This window comes from Suncus etruscus, chromosome 14, assembly GCF_024139225.1.
Source record: "Suncus etruscus isolate mSunEtr1 chromosome 14, mSunEtr1.pri.cur, whole genome shotgun sequence".
Taxonomy (NCBI): Eukaryota; Metazoa; Chordata; class Mammalia; order Eulipotyphla; family Soricidae; genus Suncus; species Suncus etruscus.
The window spans coordinates 29,737,248-29,757,978 of record NC_064861.1 but is presented as its reverse complement, the minus strand read 5'-3'; the positions used below and the strand labels follow the sequence as shown (position 1 = coordinate 29,757,978).

Sequence of the window (20,731 nt, the reverse complement as noted above, 5' to 3'; positions counted from 1 at the left end):
AAGCAGACTAGTAAGAAGGACCAAAAGGAGGTCAGCATGACTGAGCCAGAGAGAGTGCATAAGATGTGACAGAGGCACAGAGCAGATGAGAATGATCATTCATTGAGAAAGGAGAGTCTGCTAGAATCCAGGAGCTCCAGACAACTGCCCCACACCTAGGACCTGGGTTGGCAAAGCACAGATGGAGAGGATGTCCCAGCCTAGACAAATGATGGGCAGCTCCCAGGGAGTTGAGGTGTGTGCAGGTGCCTCTGAGCCCAGAGCAGAGTATCTGAATACAGCTTGGCAGAGTGGTAGAGGGGTTGGCAGAGCCTGAGGAGCACCAAGAGAGGAGAGCAGAGCCAGCAGTGTGGAATTCCTGAGGCTCTTGGCAGGCTCGAGAGTCCCAGCTGCTTTGGAAAGATCCTCCAGTTCTCTCCTGCAGGTAGAAATTGGGGGTGAGACAGCAGGAGTAGCCTGGTTGGGGGAGTGCAGTAATGGAAGCGCACCCTTCCCTTCCCAAACCTTCCAGAACAGCCCTGACACCAAGCTTGGGTCTGGCCTGTTTAAAATTTTCTGCAGGACGATGACCCAGTTCACCTGGCCCCACAACAGCAGGCCACTAGCTCAAGAAACAGCCAGGTGCTCACCAGCCTTGATCTGTCCCCTGAGCCCAGAGTGGCCTTGGAGTACCTGCCCTACTTCCGCACCTCTGAGCATCTCCTGGGCTGTGAGCCTGAACAGGGTCCTGAGGCACCAGGATGTCTGGGAGGAGAGCAAGATGGCAGAGAGGCCTGGCTCCCAGATGCCTCGCTGCCGCCAGATGGCTTCTTCCCATACTATCGCTCTGAGGAGGAAAGTCTCCCAAGTCTGACCCTTCAGGCCAGCAACCAAGACCCACCCCTCAAGAAAGAGGCACCTGCTGGCTACTTCTACAGGATGGCCTGCAATTGTGGCAGCTCTGTGAGTTGGGATGGACTGGGATTGGATGGGTAGGGGGGGGTCAAGGCATGAAAAGGCAAAGGGCAGGGAGTGGAGAGCTTACTCTTGATTCTCCTGTTTCAGGCTCTCCCTCCCCAACTCCCATTGTTTAGGTCCAGGATCTGTCCAGGCTCAGCCATTGCTAGGAGAGTGGGCCTAGCTCTAGACTATATGTTTCAACCTCCTGAAGCCTCAGTTGCCCTGGCTTTTCTTGGAGCCTCACTTAGAATATCTCACTTAGATATCTCACTTAGACACTCTCAAATAGATATTCTCAGTTTCTCTTAGAACCTCTCATAGAGTATCCCCTACATAAATGCAATGCTTGTGCTAGGTTTAGCGGAGGTTTCCCTCCTGACAACATTTGTCAAGTCCCCATGACTCAAAGGTACTTCCTGACATGTAAGAGAGGTGTTTGTTGCTCCCATTTCACGGATGGGAAAAGAGAATCATGGAGCATCTCATTGCCAGCCAGAGCAGCCATAAAGCCTGATGCTGCATGCAACCTGGGGGTTCTTATCCCAGGCAACTCCCTCCCAGCTGGGGTGCACCCAGCAATGCCTCCCCTCTCCAGCACAGCCAGCCCTACCCTATCCTCCAACCCCTGCCCCAGGCCGGGACCCAGATAACACATCTCTCTCTGGTCTAGGCTCTCTCAGCAGATTCAGGCCTCGGTGCCAGTTTCTCAGGCTCCATCACCTCCTGCTGTCCCATCCTGCTGGTCCCAGCGGGACATTCACATGATAGAAGCCTGGATGCCCCTTTTTCCAGTGATGCCACTTTGACTGACCAGGTTGTGTGGGCCTCTGGATCTACACCTTACCATAGAGCAGCTGAGGAGAGGCTCCACTCCAGCCCAGGGCCTTCTACTGCTCTGTCCAGGGTCTATGGGCCTGTCTCCAGAGAAACTGCCCAGGCCTGGAAGAGCCACGCCAAGAGGGAGACTCATCAGGTGGTTACAGGGGCCAGCAGAGACTGGGTCTCCAGCATGCCCTATCAACAAGGGGTGAAAATAGATGCACCTGAAGCTTCCAGGGACTTCCATGCCCCAAATCCAGCCTCCACCAGGGATCCCAACTCTCGGGTCTATATCCCCACTGCCCCCAGGCCCACGGCCAGCAGAGGCAGCAGAAGTCCTCCACTTGGTAGCTTATCTCCTCCTCCTTCACTCCACTGAGCTGGACAAACAGGAAGACACCATACCATGCTAGCATATGGGTATCCCCACCTGGGCCCAGTGCAGGGGCTGGGCTTTGCCTTTCTAGGTGACAAGCTGAGGAAGACAACTGCCCGTGTGTCTACATCCAGTTATGCCCCCAACTCCCCAGAAGACGTCCCCAGGTCTGCGTCCATCTTCCCAGTGTAAGAGCCGCAGTTCTCAAAGAAGTGAGGGTACCTGCTACAAATAGTGCATATATTGTCACTGACCCCCTATGGATGTTCAGAAGGCAGATCAGGGGCCTCAGAAGAACTGAGGGGTGCTTGTGGGGCTAGTTTTGTAAATAAATATCACAAGGAGGGTTCGGTTAGTTCATGGCTCTGCCCATCTCAGATACACCAGGGCATGTGAGATGTGGGTGCATGTGCTAGGAAGGAACCTGTGGTGTGTCTGTTTTACCCAGCTGTGGTATCCAGAATGTGGGCAGGGTCCCCAACTCTACAGCTACCTGCTGGCAGCTCCCCAGGGACACCTTGCTCTGCAGTGGGCTGAGATCTTAAAGGTTTCAGCTGAAGTTCCCTGAGGGTTCAGCGTGTGGTGTGGGGGGTGGGGGAGTAAGCGGGGAGGGGGGGGCAGAAGGTTCTGGCACTGGCATGGTCCAGCTAAGGGAGTAGCTGATCCAAGAAAGCTACTACCCCTCAGCTGTCCCACTAGCATTGACAGTAGTCAGAACAAAGACAAGAGGAACTGGGCCTTCTGTTGTATCTGCTGAGTGCCAGACTCTGCCTAGCACTGTTTGTGTAAAAGACTTGGAGTTGGGTCTAATCTGACTTGGGCACAGGCAGCATCTCATTTCTCAGGTGAGACTGCTTAGTCTGGGGTGGATGAGACTCAGGACACAGCTGAGGTATGAGTTCAAGCCTGTCTCTGAGCATGTGTGACCCTCAGTCTGTATAATCCAAATCTTGGTGCTTGCATTGATGATAGGCACGACTTACACTCACAGTTCTGGGGCCCACTCTGGCTGCTCAGCTGCATGTTTTGTCTCAAATTTCATGAGGTTGTGGCAGGGAACAGTGAGGACCCATGAGATGGGGGAGGCTGTAGGCAATTCGGGACTGGTCAGGGCTGGAGAGTCCACACATGATGGCAGGCACACAGGTCATCTGTAGGGCATCTTGAGGTCTCGGTTCTTCACTGTTCATAGCTTGAACAACCTCCTGGCTCTATCACTGGCCTTTCCATACCCTAGGACCAATGGAAAGGGTCTCTGACCACCACTTAATTTTTTGAGTCCCTTCTGTTTACCTCTACTAGCCACTGTTGGATCTTCTGCCCTCTATCAATATATGGGCATAATGGAAAACCTGGGCCCCTCAACCCCCATATGTAGCTACAGTTGGATATGCATGCAGGATGGAGGAGGTACCTCTGGGCACAATGGAAATACAAACGGCTATCACCTTGGGCCTTTGATGTGGCCCAGTGGTAGAATACATGCCTAGCATTGTGTGATGGCTCTGGGTTCCAGCCCTGGCCCCTCAGTAAACAATGATAAGCAATAAGCAAAGGACCTTGATTATCAGTGTTTCGAAACAAAACTAAAGCAAAACTAGTGCATCTTAGGCAGCTAGTACCAATCAGGGCTTTCCAGATGTGGCCTCAGCAGCTGCAATGGTCCTTTTACCCTTCTTGTCCCCTCCCCTATCTTTCAAAGATTCCTAATCCTGCATCTCCCTGGTCCCCCTACCTGCCCTGGTGCCAGCCCACTTCTGATCTAAAAAGCAAAGTTCAAGAGGGTCCAACTTTCCTGTTCTCACAAGTCTCATAACAGCTGTTTTAGGACTAGAAAGAAAGGAAAAAATGTCTCTGTCAAGGAAGAAAGGAAAAAATGGGTCCTAGAGCACATGGACGAGACAATTCCCCCAGTTTAGGAAACATCTGCTTTGGAAGTCATAAGAATATGGACATAGCTGTCAAATATTCATTAAATTTCACAGATGATGGTAGAGAAACAAGAGAGATGCTAGGGCATTCGTACAGGGAATAAAGGCTTTGGGAAAGTAAATTCACTTTTGAGTCTGGACCCAGATGGTGCTTGAAGTCTAACAATATCATGAAGCCATCAACCTCAACTTGATGGCTGCATGACTTTGGAGAAATCGCGTAATTCCCTAGCCTTGCTCAACTCTTCTGTAAAGTGGGAATTGTGTCTGGATTTGTTGAGATGATATTATCAGAACATATAGCACTGGGCCAGCTTGAACCTTCTGGTGGGGAGAAGCCTGGTACACTGATATGAACTAAAGCAGGCCAGATAGTTGGGGGCTTTAGCCACTGAAGCTCTCACCTTTCCACCTCTCCAAGGACAAGTTTAGTTCCCAAGAAGCTGCACATGAATCCTCACTAAGCACCCCAGAGGTCCAGTCTGGCTCCCCAGGTTCCTTGTGAGCCTCCCAGGTCAACTTCTCTCATTGCTCAAGTAACTGTCAGTTCAGCATCAGAGCAGTTGGAAGACTGTTTACCCCAGGCAGCCATCAGCCTCTTTTTCACCTGCAAGCCCACAATACCTAGGCAGCAGTGCCCTCTGCTGTCAAATCCTGATATGACACCCAGAGCTGGTGTCTTTCAGGCTCGGAATTTCAGTCTTTTTTGGATACAGCCTTTGAGGAATCCTGTTTCTAACTTCTAAAAGGGAGAGAGGTAGGCCCAGGCAGATACCTCAAGTATCAGATATCTGCCTGACATGTATGACCACGAGTGTTATCCCTGCATCAGATGACTAGCAGCATGACTGTGCCCCCAGTGCCACTGGCACTGAACATCTGGCTAGACTGGCCACAGTAGCCCAGGCAATAGCTCCAGGGTTCTTAAACACTTCTGGAAGTGCCCTGACATAAAGGCAGCAACAAAAGAACTGGGATTAAAACTAAGCCCAGAGGTGGGAGGGGTGGGGGTGGAGGTAGGGGGCAGCATGAATGCCTTCAGGGGATGCTAGGCCAGTCGCAATTGGTGCCAAAACCACACATGCTCTATCAGATCTCAGCAGAAAGCTGATGAGAAAAGGGGGAACCCCATTCCATAGCATGCTGTGAAAATCAGCAAATACCCCTTTCCCTCCTATTATAGTCTAGAGCTGCTACTTCTGAGGCCAATGCCGGGGATAGCCTACAAGGGTATAGGACCCAGAAGGGTAGCCATGCCCAGGTCCCATCTGAGTCCTTTTGCTTTCCACTATGCAAATTGCCCTTGATCTGTGCTAGTCAACACAACACGAGGAGGAAGGAGGGAGAAGCAGGGACACCTCAAGAGGGAAACCACATATTTCCTGTGATGGAGGTCACTGGGCAGATCTTGAAGGAGGTAGGAGTTGGCCAGCAGAGAGGCAGCATCTCATTCTCGAAAGCTGCCCACTTCTCCTCTGGTGCAGTTGAAACAGAGCTTCCAGAGCTGGAGAGCTGCTGATTCAGGTTCTCTCAAGTGTGAGAGCATGGGATGAGGGAAGGAACCCTGGAGAGGCCACCATAGGGGTTGTCCTAGGGGAACTGGTGGACTCTGTCCTGTGATGTGTCCAAGTAGATGGGACCTGGGCATGGCTACCCTTCTGGGTCTTGTACCCTTGTAGGCTATTCCCGGCATTGGCCTCAGAAGTAGCAGCTCTAGACTATAATAGGAGGGAAAGGGGTATTTTCTGATTTTCACATAAAAGGGTCCCTCATGGCAGATCTGCTATGATAGTGAGACTCACCCCTTGACTGCCTGGATGACAGGACACAGATGGGGTGGCCCTGTGGGGTACTTGCCACAGACCGTGCCCTGCCCTTTCTCTCCCACTCTGGAGGGTTGGTGGCTACCAAGACTGGAAAAGTTCAGAACACTTGAGAATGTCACTTTATCATCCTCCTTCTCAGAGGTCAGGACTTCCTCTGGACCACAGTCACCTCCACTTGGGCTGTGACCCATAGCCACATGGGCCTGAGGATGAGGCCCGGGTAGGCACAGGAGAGTTCAGGTGGAGCCCTGAAGAGCTCATCTCATGGACACACCTGGTGGAATTCCCCAGGGAAGGGCTGTGTGGAGCCCAGATTCAATGGCTCCAGGTGTGGCTGAGAGTGGAGGGGGAAGGATCCTACGAACTAGCCCTGACCAGCACCATGGACACAGTCCCCCAGAAACCTGAGCACCCACCATTTCAGGAAAGGACACTGAGTAGAACAGTGGGTGTGGGGAAAAGGATAGGGCCTCCTGACAGACATGTCACCCTGGAACCCATGTCTCCCACTCTATCTGCCTGGTAGTTGATCCCAGTCAGGCTGCCACTGAGAAACCACCTGTCTTCCATTCTGAGCTGAGGCAAGAGTTGGCAATGCAGCTCACAGGTGCAACTGCTGCCACCTCAGGGTAACACTACCTGATGTGAGGACTCTCGGCTATTTGGGTAGAGCTCGCCTCAATGGTTCAGAACAAAACCCTTTCTTCAATTCAGTTGGGTGGAAATTACAAACACAGCTGGAACTTTTATCCCATATTAATATGGGGCAGGGTGGAGGGAGAACAGGGGGCACACCTGGAAGTTCTCAGGGCTTACTCCTGGCTCTGCAGTAGTAATCAGTAATCAGGGATCACTCCTGGCAGTGCTTGAGGGACCATATGGGATGTTGAGCATTGAACCTGTATTGACCACATACAAGGAAAATAAGGAAAATGCCCTCCCCACTGTATTATCCTTCCAGCAGCTCCATGATTGAACCATTGGGTACTGCTGTCCAGCATGGTGACTAAAAGCTGATCATCTGGGGGGGGGGGCGGTGACCTTGGGCTCTGTTCACAGCTGCTGAGGAGGACCGGAAACTGTGTGAATTGCCTTCAGTGGACTAGAGTTGGAAATTAGCCTCAGGCAAGGCAACTTGGGGCTCTGCTGTCATTTGCTTGTCGGAAGCTTAGTACATGCAGTTGGGTCAAGTTATTGAGATGGTGGGGAAGGAACATGTCCAGCCAAGGTGGTAGAACAGGGTCTGTGGTCTACTTGTCTGAAAAAGACATGGGGCTGACCCAAAGAGGTCAGGGCTAAATGATCTGTGAGAGTGTGAGCCAGGCACCTTCAGAGGCATAATATTCAGCAACTGGGGGCTGAGAGGCTTCAGCAGAGGATGTGGCTGGATCTGGGTCAAAGATTTGGGAAGAAGCTCAAGTGAGCCTGAGCACTTAGAGGAGCACAGCTGAAACATTCAGCTATGAAAGAAGATATTCATCTCGTCACTTAGACCGCTTTCAGTAACTAATTTTTATGTGCTGTGTGAGTCTAGAATATAAATGTGAACATGAATGGAGTGATAGCACAGTGGGTAGGGCACTTACCTTGCAAGCAGCCAACCTGGGTTTGATCCTTACAGTCCCTTAAGCCCTGCAGAGCCAGGAGTGGCCTCTAAGCCCTGCCAGATGTGGCACTCAACAAACAAAACAAAAATATACATACATGCGTATATGCCTATAAAAATGCACAATAGGTATGAAAATCACCTGTTTTCCTCCTCTAGGAAGGATGTGTGATAATTCCTACCCTTAAGGCTGTTGTGAAGAGGAAGCATGGGAAAAGAAAGCGCAATTTCACCGCTGAGAAAGTGCTGTGTATTACTGATTGCTAAGATTTGTTTTATACTGACTGGACTAGCTGTTTCCCACACTTAATTTCACTGTCCAATAATAGATACGGTCTTGGGCCCATGGAGGAAGGACTGTGTGGGTAAAAACCCAGCCTCTAAACCTCAATAGGAAACCAATCATTTTATAATAATAACAACAGTACATTATTATAACATTATTGATTATTTTTGCAGTTCCAGGGACTGAATGAAGCCTAAGCCTCACACATCTAAGTGCAAGTGCTCCGTGGAAGGCAATAAATGAATCATTTCCCCTATACTGTATAGCAGAACTGCCCCCTGGGTTTTTTTTCCCCTTGTGGCCTTGGAGAAAGGCCCCCCCAGGGAGGAGACTTTCAGCTCACCGCTGAACTTTGCAGAATGTCCCTGAAATCATTTACAGGGTCGGGTCGGATACCACGTGAACAGTTACAAAGCACAGGGCTGCCCTGTTCACCTGAGGCACTGAGGTTCAGCAGCTGGCAAGGAAGAGGGGGGGGGGGGCTGGGGCAAGGCAGGATTGAGGGCGTGTCTGGGATGGCCCTGGTGTCTTCTGGCCTGAAGCCTCGCCTTGAAGGCACCCGGAGAGTCCAGGGTGCGGTGCCTTTAAGGCCGGCTGGAGGCGTGCAGTCCGCGGTCTGCGGGCACTTGAGACTGGCTCAGAACTACGCGCGCCCCAAACCCAGTTTGAAGTAAGACCTATCGGGCACTCGCCCTGTCTGCTTTCCTCCTCCCTCCGGTCGCCCCCCCCCCGAACTGGGGGTCCATGAACCGCAGGCACTGACTAAATGGGCACGGAGCCACTGACGGGTGGGCAAGGCGCTGCGGCTCCAGCCATGGGCAGCTTCCAGCTGGAAGACTTTGCAGCCGGCTGGATCGGAGGTGAGCTTGATGGGGGATCCCCCCTGCCCGCAGTGGGGAAAGTGAATGTGTGGGAGCTCACCAGGGAGTGGTGGGCAGCGGGCTTAGTTTCCAGGAGGGGTCCAGGGAGCTCCCCCATTCAACTCACTGAATTCGCTGCAGAACCAGACGCGCCGCCTGCTGCCTAGAGTGCGCCCCGAAGTGCGCCCCTTAGTCTTGTTCTTGAATTCTTGAATTCAGGGATTCTGCCCGTTCTTGGTGCTCAACTTCAACAGCTTCCGATTTGCCTCCAAATTGGGATCCACCAAAAAAAAAAAAAAAAAAAAGGACCCAGTAATAATTAAACCGCCAGTCTAACCCGACAGCCAATGGTGCTTCCCAGTGCGCACACACCCTATCTTTGGAGGCGCATGGGTGCTCACCTGAATTTGGAGACATGGCTCTCAGGACTTTGTATATGAAGATGGTGCTTTCTCAGTAGGTAGTTCCCTCCAACAGTAGATGGGGAGCCTTGCTGGAAGTGTAGGCTGGGCCAAAGGGCTTGCGCCACCTTGGAGAAGAACACAGCTGGTACTGCAGATGTCAGGTTCCAGCCCAGGAAAGGTCTGTCCCCAGGGTCTACTTCCAGCAGCTATTGCCAGGGTCCCCATCCAGGCCCTGTGCTGAGGTAGCTTTCATCTTCCCTCATTTCTCTACTCTACTCGCTGCTCTTTGGACTTTCCCCTGGGGAAAGTGTAAAAGACCCCTTAGGAAGGATGTGAAAGACCTCACTGATCATTGAATATTCTTTTTTCTTCTTTCTGGTTTTCAAGCCATACTCAGGGCTCCTGGCTCTAGTCTCAGAAGTCACTCCTGGTAGTTGATAGGGTAGGCAGCAGGTGAGTTCTGGGGATTGAACTCTGCCACATGCAGAACGCTACCTATTGCACTATCCTTCCAGCCCTGAATATTCTCTTTCTGTGGACCCCATCTAAGAGCATCATCAAAACTGGAATTTTACAATTACACTCACATTCCCAATGAAAACATCAAATACGACTGAGCTGCTGAGGCAGAGTCCCAGGCTCCATTTTTCCCACTCTCTCAAATTCCCAAGTGTTGTAGGCATGGAGGAGACCAGGAGACAGGTAATCAAACATGTTTAACAAAAAGAACAGCCACTCTGGATGGAAACACAGTGCCTTACTGGTCCCTGGAGCAGGTGTGTCCTCCTCAGATGGACACAGGTTTGGGCACCGGTAATGCACAGTGGACCACTGGCACAAGCTGCAATGGGTAGGACTGGGACTGCTTTTCCTCATAGCTTCAGTCAGTGGGCTGCCTGTGATTGGGGTCCCATAGTACAGAGCTAGACCTTTTGGTAATTCTGGGGGACATGCTCTCCCTCCACTGCCCAGCCAGGTCACCAGACCCACTGTAGTTAGGACTGCCAAGGCTTGTTTGAGAAATGCCCCAAAACACCAGGCTAACCCCAAGTGGCTCCACATCTAAGAACACAAAGACTCTTCCCAGCTCACAGGGCAATTCCTGAGTTGCTTTATTTCTACACCTTATTTTGTTCATTAAACAGGTTCTCCTCCCATCAAATGATGAGGCAGCTGTGAGAGTGAGGGCATAGTAAGGCCAAGGGTGATGTTTAAGTGTGTCGCTGAAGTTATTTTACATGTTACAAATTTCACCCATCTCAGACATACAAGTCCCTTTTTTTATAATAACTTTACCAAGTGCTGTAATCACAAATTTGTCTTAGAGCATTTTCATCCTCCCAGTTGAGAGCCTTGAGCTCATTTAGAGTTAATGTTCTTTCCCTTCCCACTCCCCAGAACAATTCTTTCTGGCTCTAACTTGTACTTCTTTGAGTCTCTATCAACTGTTACATGGTTTTTTTTTGTTTGTTATTGTTTTGTTTTGGTTTGGTTTGGTTTGGTTTGGTTTTTGGGTCACAGCCAGCAGTGCTCAGGGGCTACTGAGCTGACTCTACGCTGACTCTATGCTCAGAAATAGCTCCTGGCAGGCTCAGGGGACCATATGAGATGCTGGGATTCGAACCACCATCCTGCATGCAAGGCAAATGCCCTACCTCTATGTTATCTCTCCAGCCCCTGTTACATGAATTTGTTTCTGTTTCTGTGAATTTCTGCCAAACCCCAGCCAGGGAACTATTCTTATTACAAAAGAAAGTGGGTGCACAGAGGAATTCCATGGCTTGCCCAAAGCTGAGTGACACACTTGAGAACTGGGATTCCAAACTACATTCTGGTGCCAGGTTCAGCTCAACCCCTAACTAAGCTTCAAGCTGGTTCCTTCCTCAATGACCAGAATGGCTTTGCCTGACCAAGTCTCTCCATTCTATCCTCACATTTTGATTTCTTGGTGTACTAGGAGTAAGCAGTGAGACAGCAGCCTAGGCCTGGGGCTGATACTGCTGCCCCATGCTGAGGGTGCCTGCTGTGAAGGACATACTCCCTCAGGGAGCCTTCTTCCTGGGGTGAAGACCATACTCTTCCTGTAGTTGAGGCCCTGTCCTTTGGACAGCACCAGTTCCCTGTTGCCTCTGCCCTATTCTTTGGCAAGGAGAGGGTAAAAGTCTCTAGAGAACAGGCTGAAAGAACACTTTTGGGATGATCTGTTTCTCTGATCCCATAAATAACTTAGTTTGGGATGTCTCATCTGTCTTCCCTGGCTGTCACTGGGCTTCCTTCCTCTAATGATCAGCACTGAACCTGTTTGGGGATTTGTCTTGGATGAACATCTCCTGTTTGGGTCTCACACTCAGCTGCTTCTGTGAACAGAACCTCTAAGCTATGTGGCCCCAGAGTAAGCTGGCTTTGCTCCTATGAATATGTGTGCAAGGGCAGTTTTCCTGTTAAAAGATCTAGGGTATTAGCCACTATTTCAGCAAGGCCTTTATGAAAAACAGAAAACATAAACCAAACAAGAGAAATGCCTTCGCTTGGAGCGTCCTAGAGGTGACAGGCTTTCTACAGGTGCTGCCATCACTCTCCTCATTTCTTTCTTATGGGGGACCCAGGACCCAGGGTTAATTTCATTTCTACACAAACTAAAACTGTAGATATGGTAAGCGGTAAGTTGGATTTCTCTTCACTTCCTTCTCCCCCACTTTGGGCTGGACGGTCCTTCCACACAGTCCTCAGGAGATCCTGGAGCCAGTTGTGAATCTTAGCCAGTCAGGAGGGCAGGTCAGTGCTCGGGCCTAAGATGATGCTTCTCAATCCCTGTGGTGCAGGGGAGCATCAAGAACACCATGACAGTGTTTAAGGACCTCACGGACAGTGCTTGAAAGAGACTGCATCATACCAGGAATTGAACCCAGGTTGTGTACATGTGCCCTAATACTGTCCTGTCTCTCCAACCCTCCATCTCCACTTTAAAGATGAAATTCACATAAAATCAGCCTGTATATTCACAGCATCCTGCAAACATCACTTTCCAAAACATTTTCCTGCTACGCATGGGGAACTCTAAACTCATCAAGCAATCACTTGCATTTCCCCTCCCCGAACTATTAATCTGCTTCCTCTCTTTTGGGATTTTCTTTTGGGAATTTGTTTGTTTTTCATGTCATACTGGCAGTGCTCAAGGCTTACTCCTGGGCCTGTGCTTAGGGATCACTCCGAGCTGGCCTTCAGGCCCATACGGGATCGATCCTACTGTACTACCTCTCCAGCACCTCTTCTGGAAATTTTATATAAACAAGTCAGACAATATATAATATTGTTTGGTATGGTCTGATCTGTTTCACTTAGCAAAATATTTGTGATGTGCCATGGTGTCACTTCATACCTGTGTTTGTCTTATAGTAGTGCCTGGAGAGCTGGGGTTCATTTTGACTTTAGTCAGTGGGCTCCTAAGACCATTGTCACCTTTTGTTTGTTTCAAGTAGTGCTGAGAAGTTGTGCGAACATGCTAGAGCTTATATTTTCCATAATTTTAGGCATAAGTCTAGGCATGGAATTGCTGGCCTTTGGGCAATTCTGCTTAACATTTGAGGGAACTGCTAAACTTACCCTGCAGGAATGTCCTATGTGCCACCCCACTACCCTCACCCCAGCACAGGCTAGTTTTTATTTCACTAGGACAAAAAGTTAGTATGAAGAAGAATCTCATTGTGATTTAGTTTATGTTTCACTCATACCTAATGGAGTTGAGCATCTTCTGGGGCGGTGCATGGTTATTTGTGTACCTTCTTTGGAGAAATATCTGTTTGTCTTTTGTCCACTTAACTAACTTTTTTGGGGGGGGTTGTTGTAAAAGTTTTTTTTTTTTTTTGGTCTGGATACTAGACTCATCAACTATGTGACTTGAAAATATTCTTTTTTTGTTTTTTTGTTCTTTTTGTTTGTTTGTTTTGGGTCACACCCAGTAAGCCAGGGCTTACTCCTGGCTCTGTACTCAGATATTATTCCTGGCAGGCTTAGTGGACCACATGGGATACCAGGGTTCAAACCTGGGTCGGTAACATGCAAGGCAAACACAATACCTGCTTCAGACCCTGCCTACTCTAATTCTACAGATTGTGTTCACCCCTTTGATAGATTGGCACAGCACAAACTTTGACATTTGGTATTTTGCTTTGCTTTTTGTTGTTGTTGTTGTTGTTGTTTTGGCTGCCTGTATTTTTGGTGTCCTGTATAGAATATTCTGCAAATCTAAAATCAGGAAGTCCCTCCTCTGCTTTAGTCTGTGGATTTTACAGTTTCAGTGTTGCCATTTAGGACTTTGATGTAAGAAACCAGAGTCAAAATTAATTTTTATGTGTGGGGATGGGGTTGCTGTCCTGTGACTCTTAGGTGTTCTGGAAAGTAGCAGTGACCACCAAAATGCCTGAGCCCCTATGTCTGTCCAGTGCAGGGGCCAAGTGACCAGCTGTGTTTCTTCCATTCCCAGGTGCTGCCAGCGTCATCATTGGCCACCCTCTGGACACGGTCAAGGTACAGTCTCCCTGTTTGTCAGCCCCAGATGGAGTAGAGTGTAGAGTAGCCTGTGCAGAAACAGGCTCACTGTATCTGACCAGCAGTGCCCAGCCAGGGTGGCTCCAGGGGCCTTCTCTCGAATGACGTTCCCATCCTAAGCCCATCCAGAGCAATATTCAACATAAACGGGGACATTCAGATGCGAGCATTCCCTGCTACATTCTGGGAAAGGCAGCCATGGCCAGTATGGCACCCTCAGTGGGTTCACGACAGTGACTGAAGGTTAAAGTCCAGTAGGAGGGTCGGGAAGATAGCTCAGTGGTCACACACATAACTTGTGTGCATGAGACCTGACTCCATTGAACCTAGGTCAGAAAGGTCAGGCTTATCCTTAGGGTGGCATGTTATGACTCAGAGGTGGGTGGGGAGTGGAAGCCATTTGGGCCTGGTGAGGGGCCGGTATGTGAGGCCCCTGGAGCTGGCAGGGCTCCCCAGCCTGGCCTACCCAAGCCTCATGTTCTTGAATATAGAAACAGGGCCTCCACTCACTCAGCAAGACCAAGCATTTAGGCATGAGGTGGCACCAGGGCCATTGGCCCCACCCTTTCTTTTCTTCCCTGGTCCTCAGTACTGTCTCTTCCAAGCCTGTACTGGGAGGCACCCCTGTCCCACAGATACTGTGTTTCCCTTTCTGCACTATTATTCAACACCAGGTGACCTCGTTCCACCTGGCCAGAATCATGCCTGCTTCCCTCTGCATGTGGAGGCAGGCCTACTCATCTTGAATAGTTAGAAAAACACTTCAGACAGATAAGCAGAGATGTAGGGGTTCCTGGGGTCTTTCACCATGGGTGTGGCAGGGCATGTATTAGTTACTGCCCCTGGAGAGGAGGGTGTGGATTTAGTCCCACTCTCCTACGGCTGCATCCAGGAGCTTAACAATGATGCTGCCCAGACCTCACAGTTGTGGAAGGGTTGAGGCTCCAAGCTCAAAAGTGGGTCTGACTCCAGGTGGTCTGTCCCATAGGCTTGTGCTTTTTTCATACTTTGAGAAGCCTAAAGAAGACTGGAGCCCAATAGGTGTTCCTCAGTGAAGGCAGGAGGTCCTGGGTCTCCTACCAGCTCCACTGTCCCCTCCCTAGCTACCCTAGGGGCACCAGACCAAATCCTGGGCATGAACATAAACATATTGAAACCCAGCTCATCTGCCTCAGGTTCCTTCCTAAGGGATCTCTGGCCTCACCATGACTACAGGATTGAGGAGCAAGGCCTCAACTCTTTCAGCCAGGCAAGGGCAGTATCAGCCTCAGTCCTAGGAAGGAGTGACCAAGCTCAGATCCTAGTGTCCCCAGGTATGAGTAATGATCCCAGGCCACTCATGTCAGAGAGAAGATTCTGGCTTATCCAGAAACAACAATGCATGCCATGTTCCTTCTTGTTTGGGTATCTAAAGGTGGTGCTGGAAGATGTGGAGGACCCAGCCAGCACCTGTCTTCCCTGAGAACAGATCCTTGTAGGAGAACAACAGATTCGAAATGCAATAAATTCATAAAGGGTGGACGGGGCCTGGGTTGAACGTAACCCCCAGGAATGGAAAAGAGCCAGGCACTGAAGGCAGGGCTGGCAGTGCAGAAGTGGAGTCTGGGGCTGTGCTGTCCAAATTGTGTCAGTGTGTGCAGACTGGTGAGGCGAGCAGGGGTGTGTTTCAGGTGCAGGGAAGCAGTCAGGGAAATAGGGGAGTGGTGGAGAAGCCTTGGGGCCATGCCACTGCCTCCTACCAGCCCTGGCACTTAGAGGCTCTGAGGAGAGTAGAAAGCTTAGCCTGGCCAGAGTACGTCATTGCCCCCCTTCCAGGAGTTGTCCCAGAGCCTGCCCACCTCTCACCGGGGAAGGCTGGTTATCCCTCCTTCCTTCCCTGCTGTGCTCTGACTTTTCCATTCAGAGTGGAGCTAGGCTCAGTCCTAAGAAAAGCTGGTGAATGAGTGGCTTTCCCCTCGGTGCCCTGCCAAGGGCTGGGCCTCAAGACTGGAGCACAATCCTGTAGTCCATGTTGTTTTTTTGTCTTCCCCATCCCCTCCCAAACTAAACCAGCAGGTTCCTGAGCCCTCCCTATTTCACATACCAGCCAGGATAGAAATTGTGATCAGCCAGGAGACAGCCGGGCCAGAAGCTCCAACCTTGAAGCTTCACAGGTCCTGACTGATTCCTGCTGCAGCTGTTTCCTCTCATAGTACAAGTCTCTCACCTGCATCCTGCAGGGTGGATGTACCTGAAAAATAGATGCCCAAAGAGCAGATGCTGTTTCTTGTGAAATGTGCCCAACAGGCATTCGGGTGTGGCAGCTGGTGATATCAAAGATCAGCTGATACCACTTTGTTTCCTGGCACCACATATGGTTCCTCTGAGTACCACTGGGTGTGCCCCAACCCCTTCACTGCCCCTACCCTTCCCAATAAAATAACCCAGAGTTGGTAGCCAATCTTTAATATCTGTCTGTGTCAATTAAGTTTTCCTGATCAACAACATCTTTGTGTCAATTAATGTTTTTCTGATTTTTTTCATATCATGTAAAAATGTCCTGCTGGGTTTTGGCCATTTGGGCATGTGATTTAAATGCCCCATGTGATTAAAATGAGTTTCCTGATAAACATGAGTCAGGACACTGTGAGAACTCTACCCAAGGCAGGCAGGAGAGTCTCAGATGGCTACTCCAATGGACAACTGCTCCCTCCCTGTCCACCCCTCAGTATCATGACATGGAAAGAAGCAGTTGCTTCTTTATTCAACAGTGAATATAAGTACACTTGAAAACCATGAGCTTATAGGAGGAAATTAACTTCTCTGTTGAGTGTGATAGACGAAGCTACTGAGATTTGAAGGGCTGAACCTGGGCCATTGTCACAAATGACCACCAAGGAGGTGACTTTAAACCAAAGAAATCGAGTTCCTCAGAGTTAAGAGGCCACAAGTTCATCCTCAAGGTATTGCTGAGATGTCTGGTAAACCATTCTAGATAATTCCTGAGTGTGAGTTCCTCTGCTCACAGATACCCTCCAGTCTTACTGTCAAGCCCTCTTTTCTGCTGCTTCTCAATCTTGAATGATTCTTCTCCAGAGTCTAAGCTTAAGGCTACATATTTTCAGAGAAGATCACATCCCAGGGACTAGGATGTAAAGATTTGGATGTGTCTTTTTTGAGGAAAACAGTTCAGCCAAATGCAAGGAGTGAAAGAAATATTTACTTATTGGCTTGAGTGGCTTCATAAAGGTCAAGCACTTTTTGATTCTTACCATTGTGGACAAGAGGACAATGTATTGTGGTTTACTCAGGATAATCTGTCTCAGGGTACAGTTCTGTGGCCCTACTAAGACCACCTGGAAGACCTGGCTTCCCCGCCTCCACTCCCTACTGCATCTTCTGGGGCCTCCCCATTAGTCTATTTATATTTATTTTTCAGGGTGCCAGGATTTGGCCCCAGAGTCTTCCACATTCAAGGCATATGCTTTGCTGCTGAGCCTTGTCCCTCAGTTCCCACTGAAAATCCTCATTCCCACCCCTATCCTTGCCACCATCAGCCCAGCTCTCTGATCCCTGGCTTCTTTCTTTTCATGACTTCTTGTCACCTGGCAGAGAGGTTTGTTTGAGATAATTTATTATTGACTGTCTTTTCCAACCCTCTTAGTTGTAAGTTCCCTGAGGGCAGGATAGTGGCCCTAGTGCCAAATTCCTGGATAAGGAGACTGACTTCTTTAGAATGGGCTCTGGAAAAATATTGGCTGTGTGAGTCAATCAATACTATGATTATGAAAAGTTATACTTGGCAATAAAAGCCAGCCTATTCAATTATGTCATATTTCTTGTGATTATCTATGGTTATAAAGCTCCATAGATGGTTATTTAGAAAACCTTTAGCCATGTGAGCAAGTCTGTTGATGAGCTCAGAAGAGGGGTTCAGGAGAGGAGCCAACCAAAAGAAGTGTTAGCCTTACAGGGAATGTTGAATTTTATTTTATTTATTTAATTTTTTGTTGGCTATATTCTATTTTTTAATTTTTATTGTGGCCAAAGTGAATTACAAATATTTTACAGTAATATTTAAGGTACATAGTGACAATAAATCAGGGGCATTCCAACCACCAGTGATGTCTTTCCTCCACCCCTGTTCCCAGTATGCATCCCATATCTCCCTCCTTTACCCCCAGAATACTAGCGTAACTGGTCCCCACTTGTACAACTTGCTGTGGATTAGGTATAGATTCTGTTGTTGTTGACCTTGGGATTGATGTTCAGGTCTAATCATTTTTTATTTCCACTAAATGTTCATACGAGTGTCTGGACCTGGTACCATTCATCCCCCCCCCTCAATTTATGAGGCTGAATGAATTTTATTTTTATAGGGACCACAACCAGTGGTTCTGGGGGATGGAGGTCATTCCTTATAATGCTCTCAGTCCAGTGATATGAATTTGCAAATGTTTGGGGGCTCTTTGAGTAACACCCAGAGCTTCTTAGGGAGACCATGAAGTGCTGGACTTAAATTCAGAGCCTGACACATATCACAAAAAAAAAAACAAACAAAAAAAAAAACCAAGAACAATAGGTGCTGGAGGGGATGTGGAGAGAAAGGAACCCTCATTCACTGCTGATGGGAATGCTGTCTATGGAAAACAATGCCTTTATGGAAAACAATATGGAGATTCCTAAATATACTGGAAATTGAAGTCCCATATGATCCAGCTATACCACTCCTAGGGATATGCCCTAGGAACACAAAAATACAATTCGAAAATCCGTTCCTCACACCAATATTTATTGCAGCACTATTTACAATAGCCAGACTTTGGAAACAACCAAAATGCCCTTCAACATATGAATGGCTAAAGAAACTTGGTATTTATACACAATGGAATATTATGCAGCTGTCAGGAGAGATGAAGTCATGAAATTTTCCTATACATGGATGTACATGGAATCTATTATGCTGAGTGAAATAAGTCCGAGGGAGAGAATAGTCTCCCTCATCTATGAGTTTTAAGAAAAATAAAAGACATTTTTATAATATTTCTCAGAGAATAGAGATGAAGGTCCAGCTCACAATATGAAGCTCACCACAAAGAATGGTGAGTGCAGTTAGAGAAATAACTACACTGATAACTAACATAACAATGTGAATGAATGAGGGAAGTAGAAAACCTGTCTCAAATACAGGCGGGGGTGAGGTTAGGGAGGTGGGAGATTTGGGGCATTGGTAATGGGAATGTCACACTGGTGAAGGGGGGTGTTCTTTATCTGACTGAAAGCCAACTACAATCATGTAGTTGGAATCAAATTGTATAAAGACATCAATAAAGAAAAAAATTCAGGGCCTGAATACATGCTAGGTTGGCAAGTGCTCTATCTTACTACATACACCTTATCCACAGCCGTTGAAATTTATTTTAGGAAAAGGTATTCTCATATTACCTATATACTAATCTTTTCAATTATACATGCTAAAAATAATAAAAGATTATTTCCAACCAATCTGGCCATTCTAAAGTGGTTGGAAAATGAGGTCAATGCAGAAAATCCTACCCATTCATGCTTTTGTCCTCAAAGCCTTTAACATGCGAGTCCTTCCAGGGCCTTTTTCCACTGCTCTGGAGATTAAACTCAACTTGTCCTGTGTGAGTATTAACTGGTACTCTGAACCTTAGCATCTTAGTCCACACTATGGGTTCTGAGTAGCAGTATCTGGGGCTCTTCCTCTGTGCTTCTGGTCTTTTCCACCAGCGTCACTATGGGGTAGGGCCTACAGAACATTTTGGTGGAAACATAGGTTGATCATCTTAATAGTGAAATCTGGGAGGTGGGATAATACAAGAGGTAAGGTGCTTGTCTGCATGCCATTTACTCTAGTTTACATCCTAGAACCACATGTGGACTTCCAAGCATCAACCAGGATCACTCCTGAGTACAGATCCAGCAAGAACCCCTGTGGGTATGCCCTCCAAAATAAAAAAAAAGATGAGAGAAAGAGAGAGAGCACAGCAGATAAGATGCTTATCTTGCATGTAGCCATCCTGGAATTGATTCCTGGCTTCACCCTGAGCACAGTATATGTGGACCTAGCTCCTTCCTACCCTTCCCACAAAAGAAACACAGTCTCCTGAGACTGAGGCTTGCCTGCTCAGGAAGGGGAGGCCTGAAACCACCCAAGTGAATAGATCACACTATTGCACTGAGAGATGAGCAGGAGAAAGAGGAACAACCTTAGGGATCAGCAGGAATAATTGGTGTTCTGGGAACTGTTACTGCACCACCCAATGAGAAAGTTGGTGTGTGTGGGTGAGAAGTAGGCTGGGGGTTGGAAGAGACCTACGCTGGCACCAACTATGTGTGACCACTTCTCTCCACTCTTCCATGGCAGCCAGATCCAATCCTTCTGGCTCACTCAGGATCGATGGGGTGGGTAGATGTAAGTGAAGAGTTGAGTGGGATGCAGGAGGAGTTGGGAAGGTAAGAGGTCACTTCCAGGAACTTTTAAGAGGACAGTGACAAAGAGTAGAGGAGAAAGAACCACATTTTGTGCTCAAGTGGAAGCCATGATAGTGATTATAGTCTCCAAACAAGTCCCCATTGGTTTGGCTTGGTTTGCTTTTGCACTATAAACAGGCCTTTGTTCTCCTCTTAGACCAAGTAGGGTAGCAAGACCTGAATGGAGGTGCAGGTAGGGGATGGGATGGGATCTGCTGCTCAAAACTTAGCATCCTAGATACTATAGGGACCCACATCCTCTGCTCAGACCCTCACTGCCTTGTTTGTCTCCACAGACACGCCTGCAGGCTGGTGTCGGCTATGGAAACACCCTCCACTGCATCCACACTGTGTATAGGAGGGAGAGTGTAAGTGCCTCTTGGTGGGGGGCTGGTGTCTCCTGGAAAGGGGCAAAGTGGAGCCAGGCCTGGGGACTGTGCCCAGAGCCTTTACCCCACATGGTCCTTGAGGACTTTTGTTCTGCTCTTGCATTTGGCAAGTGTTCCATTCTTGCTGTGCCACCTGTGGCTATCACAGACCCCTAAACTTATCCTGCTGCCCACCTAGTGCAGTGGAAAAAAAAACAATGATGAGCTTCTCTGCAGAAGTTTCAAGCCAAGGTGTGGAAAATTCCTACAAAAACAGGGAGACCTGTAAGT

At 48.6% G+C, this 20,731-nt stretch overlaps 1 protein-coding gene across 1 annotated transcript in view; it reads left to right on the top strand.

The window, feature by feature from the left end:
- The first annotated feature begins 8,414 nt into the window (after window positions 1-8,414).
- Window positions 8,415-20,731, top strand: part of SLC25A48 (solute carrier family 25 member 48) — a 38,377-nt gene continuing 26,060 nt past the window's right edge. The window contains exons 1-3 of the mRNA XM_049786827.1: window positions 8,415-8,643; window positions 13,531-13,574; window positions 20,369-20,440. Coding sequence (XP_049642784.1) covers window positions 8,550-8,643; window positions 13,531-13,574; window positions 20,369-20,440 — 210 coding nt within the window. The 5' untranslated portion in view covers window positions 8,415-8,549. The remainder of the gene's footprint in view (window positions 8,644-13,530; window positions 13,575-20,368; window positions 20,441-20,731) is intronic.